The sequence below is a fragment of the Brassica rapa genome, chromosome A09 (assembly GCF_000309985.2).
Source record: "Brassica rapa cultivar Chiifu-401-42 chromosome A09, CAAS_Brap_v3.01, whole genome shotgun sequence".
In the NCBI taxonomy this organism is placed as follows: Eukaryota; Viridiplantae; Streptophyta; class Magnoliopsida; order Brassicales; family Brassicaceae; genus Brassica; species Brassica rapa.
In genome coordinates this window covers 26,314,067-26,327,976 of record NC_024803.2, presented here as the reverse complement: position 1 = coordinate 26,327,976, position 13,910 = coordinate 26,314,067, and the positions used below count along the sequence as shown (strand labels likewise).

The 13,910-nt window shown below is 31.3% G+C and overlaps 1 protein-coding gene and 1 pseudogene across 1 annotated transcript; both read right to left on the bottom strand.

Annotated features, from left to right (window-relative positions):
* Positions 1–2,284: 2,284 nt before the first annotated feature.
* Positions 2,285–6,674, bottom strand: LOC103840356 (annotated as a pseudogene).
* Positions 6,675–10,044: 3,370 nt separating this feature from the next.
* On the bottom strand, positions 10,045–11,487 carry LOC103840252 (photosystem I reaction center subunit III, chloroplastic). Its single transcript, XM_009116744.2, has 2 exons — positions 11,047–11,487; positions 10,045–10,537 (listed from the first exon to the last, which is right to left on the bottom strand). The coding sequence occupies exons 1-2, from the start codon at positions 11,397–11,399 to the stop codon at positions 10,228–10,230; spliced, it is 663 nt and encodes a 220-aa protein (XP_009114992.1). The 5' UTR covers positions 11,400–11,487; the 3' UTR covers positions 10,045–10,227.
* Positions 11,488–13,910: the final 2,423 nt, after the last annotated feature.

The window sequence follows — 13,910 nt, the reverse complement described above, 5'->3', positions numbered from 1 at the left end:
TAGTTTAATAATATACATATTAACACTACATTACTAAACACTTAAAGTGAACTATTAATTTCTATCTAAAATGAAAAATTTCTACAACTTCCATAAGGCAATACTATTACACTTTAAAACACAGCTGCATCCATGTAAATTACTCTACATCAGGTTGAATATCAAATTAAAATACAACTAGACTTTGATCCGCGCATGTGTATTTTTTCAAAAATATGTTGCTATTTTTTTTCATATCACTATTATATATCATATAATTAATCGTATTTTGTTCGTACCATCATATAAGTAATCATATAATACGTAGTATTTTATATGTACCATCATATAAATAATCACATATATTATATTTTTAAAACATAATGTGAAATATAAAAACATAATTTAAGTTGGTGTTTGAAATTAGGATATTTTTGTTATTCAATTGAAAACGTTTTTTCATAATGGTTATTGGGAAATATTTTAGTAAAAATAAAATTTTGACTATATGTAATTTTTGAATCAATTTTTGATATAAATCAATTTTAAATTATTATTTTGAATTGAAATATGTATATAAAGTTTAATTTTTTTTTATGATTATTTTAGACAAAAGATGTTTTTAGATAATTAGATTGAACTATTTTTGTATATTTTAAAGCTAGTATAGATAGTTTCTTATAATATAATGGATTTCCAATTTGTTTTAATAACGTAAGTCCATTACTTTTTTTCTTAATATAATGTGTTATCTATGTTTACAAATAACATTATACTCAGTTTTATATTTCTATTCATGTTTCAAACCAATTCACAAATGTACATTCAGTTTTAATAAATAGATACCACCCCAAAATATTTTTATCTAAATAAAAAAAATATACAATCCGCGCTTAGCGCGGACACACTACTAGTATTAAATAAACCGAACAAGTTGATAAAAAGTACAATGACCTATTTTAATATGCTGTTTTACGAACTTCTTTCTCTCTCTCTCTCTCTCTCTCTCTCTCTCTCTCTCTCTCTCTCTCTCTCTCTCTCTCTCTCTCTCTCTCTCTCTCTCTCTCTCTCTCTCTCTCTCTCTCTCTTTCTCTCTCTCTCTCATCCCATCTTCTTCTCTCGACCCTAAGCGCGTATATTGATTTCACTCCGGCGTTCAGCGGCGCGTGCGCGTACGTATCGGCACTGGAGATACTCTCTCCCCCCTTTTCTCGTTTTTTCTTTGCTCCTCTTCTGGATCTGCCGCCTCTTGTCGATATGCTCTCGAAACTGCGTCAGGATTTCTCTCCGGTGAGGTGTGCAGTTCGTGACGTACATCATCTCCGGCGTGGTCTGTGTTAGTGGCTTCGTGGCGAGGCTCAAGCTGGTGTCTCCGGGGAAGGGTTGGATTTTTGGGTTTGAGCAGGTCCTTTTCAATTTTAGATCTGTTCGGGTCTTAGCTCCGTGCCGGAAGAGCTCGGCTTCTGTCTATTTTGACTTTGATGACTTGTTGCTGGTATAGAATGAAGTTCAATAGGCTAAGGGGAGAGGTATCAGGTTCATTGCGGCGTCGTTGTGGGATCCCCCTTCTGCCCCTTAGTCACGTGTGCTCTGGTGGTTGTTACCTTCGGAAGCGGATCTCGAGCAGTCGTGTGCACGCGGAGATGGCCGACCTCTCAACTCAGGCTCGTGTGGCTTAATCGGGGGGTTATAAGCAAGCAGACGTCTATGGCTCTTGTGGAATTTTTCGATGCAATCCCTTCATGTGCGTTGTTCTCCGCTCGGATCTCGCTCGGGTTCTTTTGCAAAGGCTGCGGCTTTTGCTTGGATTGTCTCATGTTATGATTGTTCATGCCCGCTCTGTCGACACCGGAGTTGGGACTTAGCAGTTTGGTTTCTTCTCTTTGGTTCTTAAAGGGGCACTTGGTGAGTCGGTTCTCGGGAGGGTCATGAACCGGTTCGGTGTCTCCTTGTGGTCTTTGTTTGCCGAGGGTTGAGAACGGCTTTCGATTCCTAATGACTCCAAAGAAGGCTAGCGGAATGTGCCGGATTTAGTGGATGGATGAAATTAGTTTGTATTAGGATTAAATTGGACTATTTTGTTCAAAACGAGTTTGTAAGTGGAACTGATCTTCCCGATTAAGCGGGTATTTATATATATATTAAAAAAGGTGTAGTGACCTTCTAAAACTCAACCAATCAAACCATTATATACTAGTTCCGTGTCCGCGCTACGCATGGATAACATAATATAAATTTATTTATTTATTTTTGTTAAAATAAAATTAATTTGCACTGAAAAAGAAAATATTGAATGTTTTTTTTTATAGCATGCCTATAATAAATAGTTTAGAATATTTTTTTCTGCTAAATTAATTATTTTCAACCAATCAAGTGAAAAATAATTTTCACTTTATTTACTCCAAAATAATAACTGTAGCATAATATTATCTCTAGTTAAAACAAAGGAATACTTTACTTCGAATTTTTTTCCCCCTTTCCTGTCATTTATTTTTCCTCTCTTCTTTACTCCAATTTATATCATTTAGAATCGTTGTCTTAAGATAAATTGTCTTTATGTGATAGTAGAATCACTCTTTTTTTTTTATACTTTCTCCACCTCATAACCTGTTACACATTCATAATATACGGTCATTCCTCATTAATATAAGGACGAATAGTTATTGATCAAGTGATGAGACCTCATCGTCATCTTCTTCTTCTTCTTCTTCTTTGGAAGAAATCGATGGAACTTTGCAGCTGTCATAGTTGGAATCAATGGAAGGTTGTGTGTCGATGGGAGAGTTCAATAGCAGCCGCATAAGATTATAAACTCTATATGTAAACTAATCTCATCTGATACCATTAAAGTATATATATATATATATATATGTGTGTGTATTATCATGGCTGATGCCAAAAAAATGCTTATAGCTATACAATGAAGAAAGAAAAAAACTTAAATCATATTTTTTTTTCTCAAAAAGAACTGTAATAATCTGAGTTAAAACTATGCTTTTGTGGAGTGGAATCGTCAACCAATCTTGAAGCTGCACAAGAATAACCTTTCCTGAATCTATCTTTGTTCAGACTCTTAACATCAACTTCTACTGCAAATATTGCAAACCGGTCTGTGATCTGAAAACCGTGACTCCCCTGGAGTATAAGCAAGTTATATTCCTTCTCCTCTCCATAGAATCAGATCACACTTGAAAATATTCCAAATTAAAAAATAGAGATTTCTAAGAATCCAAACACACCACAAAACGTGTTTCTAGAGTTTACAATAGTACCAAACATGACTACCTAGTTGTTTTCTTTTCTTAGACTTAGTGGCTTCTCCGACGTAAGCATCTGAGTTTCGAGACTTTTTATAGGTTGGAGCAAATATGATTTAACTTCTTGAAATCAAGAGAAGACTCTTCATGGCCCTTTTTTCAGGTTGAGCTGATATTATCACAGATCACAAAAGTTGGTTAACTGCAAAAACCAAAAAGAAAAAATGAAACTTGAAGATTTGAGTTTTTAAGATCATTTATACTACAAAACCTGGTCTTTCTCAAGAAGTGTGTCACAAATCACTGTCTTCTAGTAATACCCATGTCTCTTCATAGGTAAAGGAACTCTGTAATTTAAATCTCCAAGCCAAAGCACTCGGCTGCAAATTCCCAAACAGAGTTTTTATTCGGTTTTTATTTGCTTGTATAGACAGAAAGGCTTATGATTTTCATGGAAACATACTCGTGATCAACGATTCTTTCGGGTGCGCAACAATTAGGGATTTTGGTGTTTTGGGAATGGTGTATAAAATAGAATCTCAGCTACATCTGTGTTTCTTCTCATCTTGTCACCTTTCTCACCAGAAGCCAAATGACTACACACGAGCAAAAGCTTGTTATAGCAATTCATCCCTGTAAAAGCACAAATATTTAGATTCTTTTTGTGTGTTGCATAGTCTGGAATTTATAGAAAATGGTTGTGTTACCTTGTTTCTCAAGCGATTCACGATTCCTTTTCCAACATAGTAAGCCTAAGATGATATATATGTCGAATCAACTCTTTTGTGTACCAAACATACAAAAACGAACCAACCGTTTGTTTACTTGCAATAAATCGATAACTATTTTCTTTAGGTAACAAAAAAAGTCATATAACAAAAATTGTTCTTGGGCAGCTGCAGTATTGATTAGATTTCACTCCACAAAGACATAGTTTTCAACTAAGATAGCTATAATTCCTTTTTAAAACAATACTAGATTTTGACCCGCGCTTTCCAAGCGCGGGTTTTTTGGATTATATTATAACACAAAGTCTTATTATATCGAAAATATAATTTTTAACAGTTATATAATCTATGAATTAGTTTATTTGATATTTTATATGTACACTTTTACGTAAATTTCTTTTACGTATGAGAATTATATCCGGATCAAAAAAACAAACTAAACCGACCCGGAAATATATGTTTAGTTCAGGTCCAGAGAAGATAACCTATTTGGGATTTTTTTGGACCCGTATGTCTTTGTTTGAGTCCGGGTTCTACCCTAGACCCGATCATAAATATGTTGTGTTTATTAGGGATATTTGGATATTTCGAATATGTTTCCAGCATTATGGATATTTTTTTTAGATTTTTGGTTTACGATTATAGTTTTTGATTTCAGGTAAATTTTTAAAGTAAAAAAAAATTGGGTATTTGGATAAAATTTTGAGTATTTTCAGTTCAGTGACAGATTTTGAATAAGATTTTGAATTTTTAGGTATCTGAATTTTTTTGGCTATTTGTTTGGAGTTTCAAGTACTTTTTCGTGTTTCATATATTTTTCAGATTTTTTAGATATTTCAAATTTTCTTAGGATCCTTAATACCCGAACAGATGTGGACCCATTACGTTCATATCGGGTCCAACAACCTTTTGATATAGATTTTTAATTTTATTGTACAAAAACATGGTTGATGAAATATTTTTAGAAAACTCATTTATAAACATGAAAATATCTATCAAACTATAGACGGTTAAAAGTTTAGTATATAATATGAGATTTTAGTAGAAAAATTTATATATGATATGATTACGTTATTATAAAGGAAAGAGGAAGTTAGAATGTATACATATATGTCGTGTAACTTCTCTTGCTTTAAATCATATATTATATGATAAAAGTGATAATGTAAAACATTAGTTTCAATGCTTTTATGATTAAAAGTCAAAATGGTAAATATAGTAGTAGTAATGATTAAGATGTAGGAGTGATATTTGAATAAATAAATGAATTGAATAAATTATTGTTAGAGAAATACATGGTAATATATTGTTAGTCTAAGTTTAAGGTAAGGCCAAGAAATAATGAGTTAAATGAAAGGGTCCAAACAACTTTATAGGTAGATTTTTTAAGACTCCTTCCCTTTTAATAGTATTGATATATGATTTGAGAAGGTATTATTTCTTCATTTTATATTTGTATAATTATATGATATATTTATATATACATATATATGTAATCGTGATGGCTGATTCAAAAAAATTATATATAGCGATAAAATCTTGAAGAAGTGAGAAGAACACTTACGGCCATGCAGAGTGAGACATAACCCATTCCATATTTGTGGCAATTCTCAGGATGTCTAAGTAGACCTCTTTTGTCTTTACAGAAAAACTAAACTAAAGTTGAGTGGTATATTAGATTTATTAACAAAAAGAGTGAAATTAAGTAATAACCAACGTTGTTCAAATATTTATGAGCACCATGACCAAGAAGATTGACTCCATCAAGAGAGATATAAAATCCAACTGTCGTTATCAGCAGAATATCGATCACTGGTTTTGATGAAGTTATGAACATATGCAAAAGCTTCATCATCTCTACTTGCAATTTTTCCCCAAAGCGAATACCTGTGAACATAACATATTCACATGATCTAAGTTGTTGCGTATGCATTTAAGCAGAATAAACAATGAAATAGTAGAGCTGCGAGAAAACAGAGCTTGAACATACTCTATACCTGAAAATTTACGTAAATCTTATTCTCAATAAAACAATGATTATATCGAATTTAATCCTTAATCAACCTGAAGATCTACAACAAAGTGAAAACTCTATAATTAGAATTGTCAAACTATAAATAGAGTGGTCAAAGGAAGGAAAAAGTTTGACGTTCTTCTCCTGCAGAAAGTGGACCATCACACCTTAAACCGTACCAGAAGCTTCAAATTTATTACACATATCAAAATCCATACCTTACGAAGCTGATATGAACACCAAACCTTTGATTAACAGCGGGAAAATAAAATCATTCAAAAAATAATAGAAGAAGAATATGTACCTTCTGGACTAAACTCAAGATCGTCACAGTGCTCAAGCCCTTGGTGAATCTAACACCCTCATGGCGATCTCAACTCCAATTTCATCGTCATCATCTGTTGTGCTTGTTTGGAGATTGAGGATTGTGCGTGAGGAAAGATTTGGAGTAGGAGTTTATATAATGCTAGAAAGGAGGGTGTCGCTGTAACAGCGATTACAGAGAACCGAAACTCTGACGACGAAGTCAAAGAGTCTGGTTCGATCTATGTATCTGAGATGAGATTTTAGGAAACCGGGCCCGACATGGAATCTGAGATGAGATAACTCCAAGGGAAATAAAAAGGACACTGACAATCAAAAATGTCGAAATAAACTGTATAAAAAGGTATTTTTGCAAAAGCCTCATCTCTATAGATTGAAGCCAAGATTTTGTTGTAATTCTCAGTGGTACGCATAGTTTCTTAGATATTATTTCATTTTGCATCTGTTTTATAGAAGGAAAACGGGAAGTCGAAGAAAGATCTATGATTTTTGTTTTGAAGAAGGCAATAATGGATGAAGTTAATGGAATAAAAACTTGGAAAAGCGAAGAAGTGGGATGGAGAGTAACTGGAAAGACAACGAAAAGAGAGGAAGGCAGCCATCCTTCGGTTAGATTTTCTTTTGCTTAAGTGACATGGCACATTAAAACAATTTGATTGGTCCGAATTAATTTGTCGACGTGGCATGCTTCTCTGTTGAGTATATCTTCCTTTTAATATTGTTAGATATAATTTGGAACTAACGGAATTTGTTCTCTAACTTGAAGTTTGATTATTTGGGTTTTATGACTATTTTGGCTCCTTCCATATACTCATAAAAAAGTTCAATGTTACGAAAAAATAACATCTTGCAAAACGAAGGAAACAAGCAAGTATCCATGTTTTTTTTTAACACTGGATAATTATGCTATTACAACTATGACGATTCTACAGCTGACAATTCTACCTGTCATATGAGGATTCACACCTGATTGCATCACCTGAGCCGCCCTATGGGATTTACGCTCGACGGTATCTATGTTGTTTATACAAGTGAGAATTAGTGAAATAACAAAAAAAAAACAAAATTAGATTTATAAAACGAGGGCAGATAGGAAAAGAAATGAAGATAGAGAAAGTAGCTTTTGTTACTTTCTTAATTTGGTTTTTGTTTGTTTATAGGGTGTGATTCCCTTTATACAAATTAAGCACAGAACAGATCCGGTATCCAGGGAATTTTAAGGTATCCAGATCCAGATCTTTATCCGTTGAATCCATGATTTTACTATTTTTATCCGGATCCGAGGTTTTTGGATATCTGGATGTCGGATATCCTTAAAAAAATTGTAATATCCGGCGGATATCCAGATCCGGATTTGAATCTTTAAAATAAGTAAAAAATAATATTAATATATATATTAAATATTAAAATAATTCAAAATAAAAATGTATATAATGTTTTTAATTATTTCTATGTATAATATTACAAAATTTACATAAAATTTATATATACTGTTATAAAAAATGAAAATATAATAAATCAAATTATTATATATATATATATATTACTATTTTGAATTAATTATTAATAAAATTACGGATCCATATATTTGAACTAAAAATCAAGATATTCGGATCAGGCTTTAACGAATCTAACATTTAACTATCCGGATCCGGATTCAGCCCCTCCGGATATCCAAAATCTTGGATCGAATCCGGATCTCGGATAAAAGTCCCATGCCTAATACAAATGTCTTCTCGTGTCACAATACGGATTCAAATTATTTCGCATGTGCAAAACCGTTGCAACATCCTGATTTTTAATAGAGAAAAGGACTAGGATAGTACCAAACCAAGTTTTTGTTCTCAAACTAACACTCAAGGTTCAAAGTCACAAAATTAGGTTTCATTAAAGAGGTAAATATACAATTATACCCCTTCGGTTAATTATTTCAAACCTTAAGGTTTAGAGTTAAGGGGTGGGGTTTTGGATTAGGGTCTAAAACTTTATAAAATAAAAAATAAATGCTAAAAAATTAAAAATAAAAATTTGAAAAACAGTTTCAAAAAGTATTTTTGAATTATAAAAAGAAAATTTGAAAAAAATAAAAAAAAATTGAAAAACAAATTTCAAAAAGAAAATTATAAAAAATTTCGAATCTGAAAACATATAATCTGAAACTATAAAACTTTTTTTTTTCATTTTTTTTATTTTTATTTTATTTGTTTTTATTTATTTTGTTTGTTTAGTTAATTTTAAAATAAGGGTATTAGAAATATTTTACCCTTTAATAAATGTCATTTTTGTAACTTTTCCTTTCTAGTGTCATTTTTGAGACAAAAACTCAAAAGATGATATTATTGACAATTGCCCTTTTTAATAATTGTAACTTAGTATACACATAATTTAAAAAATACATTTATCTTCTTAAACACTTGTCTAGAAATAACTCAAAGTTAAACATACCTAATCTGAAACAACTTAAAGATGAGTGATTTATGAGAAAATAATATCCAGTGTCGTGTGAGTGGAGATAAAGTACATGAAAAACCTGATGCTCACATGGTTAGTATACGAGCCTTTTGAGTCTCCAAATATAACGACGGTCGGACCAAGGTAAGCCTTCGGGTGGAGAGTGCATACAGGGCCCACAGACGGAAAGTGACGGTCGGCGGTTACAACCATTATAACAATAGAGTTTTTGCAGAACAAATTTGTTCTGCAAAAGCTCTATTGTTATAATGGTTGTAGGCTTAAGGCTAAGTAGGACCCTTGGGCAAAAATATTTTTTTGGGTCTTTTAATTAATTAATTTTGATATTATAATTAAAATATTTTTTAAAACAAAGTAACTAAATTTATTGGTGATGATTGGTTCGACTGTGGTTTTAAAAATTTAGTTGTAGATGTTTAGCTGTAGATAAATTGGTTGTAGCTATAAAGTTGTTATTGTAGACGTTTTTGCAGAGACTTTTGATGTAGTTAAATTTGTTGTAGCTGTAAGTTATAGGCTGTAGATATTTTAAAATAAAATATATGAAATATGTGCTGTATATATAAAATTATTATTCTATATGAATTAAAATAATTTATATTAATATTTTTTTTATAAATTATCAAAATTTATTGTAATTTAAAATGTGATATGTAAATAATATTTATATTATTTAAATATCTTAATAATTAAAAAACACTCAAATTAAAAATTAAAATATTTATAAAAGTTTTTATTATGATTATATAATTTATTTGATATTATAGATATATTTTTTTCATTTTACAGATCCTACAGCCTATAAAAAGATGATATAGCATTTTTGCCTAAAATACATAAGAAAAAGTTTTGCTTTATTTTTTTGCTGTAGCTTTAAAAATAAAGCTAAAACATGATTGGTAAAACTAAATAAAAACTTGATGTATGCTTTAATTTTTAAAAGTAAAGCTACAACATGATTGGTAAAATTTAGTGATTTAAAAATAAATAAAGCTAAAGTAGAGAGATAAAACCCAACCAATCACCCCCATTATTTCCGTTTTCAACTTTTAAATTTTAAAAACTTAGATTTCTATGTCAGTAAAATATCGTCAAAATTTAACACTAAAGAATCAAAAATAAAAATCTGGACCCTTGTTATAATGATAAACTAAAATATATGGACCCTTACGTTATTAAGATTTGCTGGGTTTTAGATGGGCCCTGGTCGGATGCACTGTTCGCCATGCCCATTAAACCGGCCATGTCTACTACTTTTAGGTTCTTCTCATTTCCAATGTAGGATTCTCAGCATTTAACATTTAATCCAAATTACAAGTTTTCCATAATGCAAAGATATTCTTTGAAAGGAAGAGTTAATTAGAGATATCAATACATACACTGGAAAACATGAGATAGAGAGAAAGAGAGAGAAGCAAACCAAAACAACAAATATAGATTTGTTTTTGTTTTTCTAGACATCCTTGGCAATGAGATCGCCATTGAGTAACGCTCTGTAAGCAGCAACAGGCCAAATGAAACCACGGAAGATGAGGCGACTAGCCAATGGAACATCAATGATGATCTCTTTCATTGCTGGTTTCTTCTCATCGCTGATTGCTATCAAGTAGCTTCGTCCAACCCACCCGATCCATCCAGCAATGTAAAGGAAGAGAAGGCCTGGAGTTATGAACTCTCCCCAATGCCGCTGGTCTCCGTTCACTATCAGGTGGGGTAGACCGTCTGCGCCACAGAGAAGTCCATACTTGCCGTAGTTGTCGAACCTAACAAACATTTGAAATTTTAATCTCATTACCACATCCGAATCATGGCAGTGCCTACTCTAGGATAATAATATAGGTGCTACCGCTCTAACCCATGTCCTCCCTATCCTAATAACGAATCTTATTTATATATCAATAGTTTATATTTATATGGATATATATTAACTTATTAAAATATTCAACAGGTTAGATTTTAGAGAGTTTATAAAATATTTTATATGTATTTTGTTTTCTTTAAAATTATAAAAATTTATTCAGTAAAATTTTAAAACATAAATTTTTGATTATTTAACAAAATATACATTTCAAAGTTATTTTTTAACATGTACATTTCAAAGTTTCAAATTATATTTTTTTGTCCTATAACCTATAAAAGTGTTGAGCTAGCCTTGAATCATGGATCTAATATGTTACTCCAAAACCAAAGATCAATTGCAGATGAAATGGAGCAGAATCATCATCCCTGAGATCTAAACAATTCAAGCGTATGATTGGTAGAGGAGACGAACCTGCGTTTGGTCTTCTCGATCTGAGCGTTAAGAGCAAGAGCAGGAGCACTTTCAGGAGCGTAGAGCTTAAGAGATGATTGAAGCTTCTTGATCTGTTGCTTCTCCCTCTTGGCGAACTGTTTCGACTCCTTGCAAGGTGTCAACCCCGAGATATCAGCGACGGCTGGCATCGGAGCTGATAGGAGGATGGAAGAGAGAGCGACTGCGGCGGAGAAAGCCTTCATGGACTGTTGCTGCGTCGCGGATTTGTCATCGGAGCAAACGAATCTCGCGGTGGATTTAGGCAAGGATTGAGTGAGAGATTTGTTGGATCTCGGGTTGAGAACGAGGTTCGTCGGGATCGTGAGCGACATGGCTACTCGCGTTTTGGAACTCGTTGGAGGGAAGGAAGTGTGGAGGAGGAGTACAGAGGAGCTAAGAGATGAGCTTTAGATTTCTTTACAAGACAAATAGGATTAGTGGAGGGAGAGAAAGATAAGACAAGAGGTCTGGTCTTGATGATGTGGCGTGTTTTTAATGGTGGATAACTAACACGTCATGGATAAGAGATTTTCCCGCGGATTTTGTACCTTTCTCATCTCATTTTTAAGATATGTGGAGTACACACGACTTACCTATATATCTACTTTATTAAAACAGAAGTACACTTATAGAATAACTCTAAAAATTAAATAATATTTACAGTCAAATGCCATTGAAAATTAAATTAGTTTTACATTAAAAATTATTGTCTTTTCCACTTATTCATTGTTTTCCTAAAATAACTCAAACGAACCACAAAAAAAGAAAACATATTATTAATAAACTCAAACAAACTACATATTTTTAAATAAATGAACAAACATAAATAATTCCCCTGCAATATCGACACCCTAACATTGCTTATTATATGAATCTCATTTTTAGCTCACGTAACCTGCACGAACATCAAATTATATAAGTAATTAAACTAAGAAAAATTAACAATGATTCTCACACGAGTTGAACAATTTCAGTTCACTTAATTTTACGGTGGTGTCTGTAGCATATTTGTAACCACTTTATTATATTGAAATATTCCACTGACTTCCATATGTCCAAATAATTAATAATCATTATCTATCTTATTAAAATCTAATATTTGTGAATTGAAAATCTTTTTCCCTAACAATCTTCGAAAAAAATAGAAATATTTGCAGAATTTACTAATTTGTTTCTAAATAAGATTTTCCTTTCAATTTCGGAACAAGGAATATATATATAAAATTTGATCCATAACTACTAAACAATAAACATAATATTTGAATTTCAACAACATATTCTGCATACTAATGCAAACAAGAGATGCCTTGCGAGGGTGGTTAAGATATTTCCTCAACTTTAGCGTTTTGTATTGCGTTAAATAAAATTGACCCACACACTTGCGGAACAAGCACACGATCTTATCATTTCCTATTTCAAATCATAACCATTAAGATTTTACCATAATTTCAAAAACAAGAAACAGAATCAACAAAATATTCTTTTCATTTATTTCGCCTAATATGCCTTGCAAAATAAGCAAAGATATTTATTCTCAACTAGGGTATTGTCTCTCTACTATATATTCTATCCGAGTACAAACTCATTCTACACATTCTTTTACGACTTACCTCACAAAAAAATCATGTCTGCTAACAAAAAATTTCATTTGATCAGCGATCTTAAACCCTTTAAGGAAGTGTGGCATGTTCAAGTAAAATTGATTCACTCATGGATACAAAACCCACCTTACGCTGATGAAACATTAGAAATGGTTTTAGCTGATCAAACTGTTAGTTCTACTCTTTGTATTTTTTTTGAATTTTAGTAAAGTAGATCAGGATGATTAAGTGATGATCTAAGATAAATAACAGGTAAAACATTAGAAATGCCACGGTGTGATCAAATTATGTTACAACAATATTTGTATTATGTGATGTATTTTTGTCATCATTTGTATAAAAATTTGATACATTATATAAGGTGTGAAAATTTTTAATTGCATTACGTAAACAGAAAAAAACACCCGCCCGGTCGGGCGGGTCCAGATCTAGTCTATACTATTAAAGCAGAATCCTTCTTATGATTATGCCCCTGACTTTTTAAAAAAATTACAAAACATACCATTACTATTTTTAATATCTTTAATCATCTACAAAAATTTAAAGCCCATTTGATAGGTCCAAATTGAACCATTGTTAACCCATTAGGTCCATTTTGTTTAAAATATATTTAGTGAAAATCATTAAAAAAATTGTTTTATTTTTTTATATAGGGATTATATATTTAAAAGATAAACAAATATATTAATCCATTATGCCAATTTGTGTAAAATATCTATACTTAAAATCATAAAAAACCTGTTTTATTTTTAAGTTGAGATTATACATTTAAGAAATAAAAAAATTAATATATGTGATATATTTAAGAATTAAACAAACAACGAATTTGCAGTCCTATATGTGTAAACACAATTTTACTAATAACACATAAATTACATTGCAATTTATAAAAATAAAACCATATTGGATAATAAACTATTCAAACACATACTCGCACTAATTAAAATTAAAATTTATCAAAATAAAATCATATTAGATAATAAGATATTGAAACACATCCTTATCTAATTAGAAATATATTAAAATTGAAAAATGACATTTTAATAGATAAAATACTGGCGGGTTAGTATCTAGTATATTTATATTCTCAAAATAATAATTGAAATTAATGTCTAAAATTCAAAGAATTAAGCCGAATTGTTGAATTATATCATGGTTCTGGGTTTTATCTTTTATCTAATTTTAGTAATTGTATTTTCGTTTTCTGTTCCGTTACCAATGTTATGTATTTATTACCAAAGT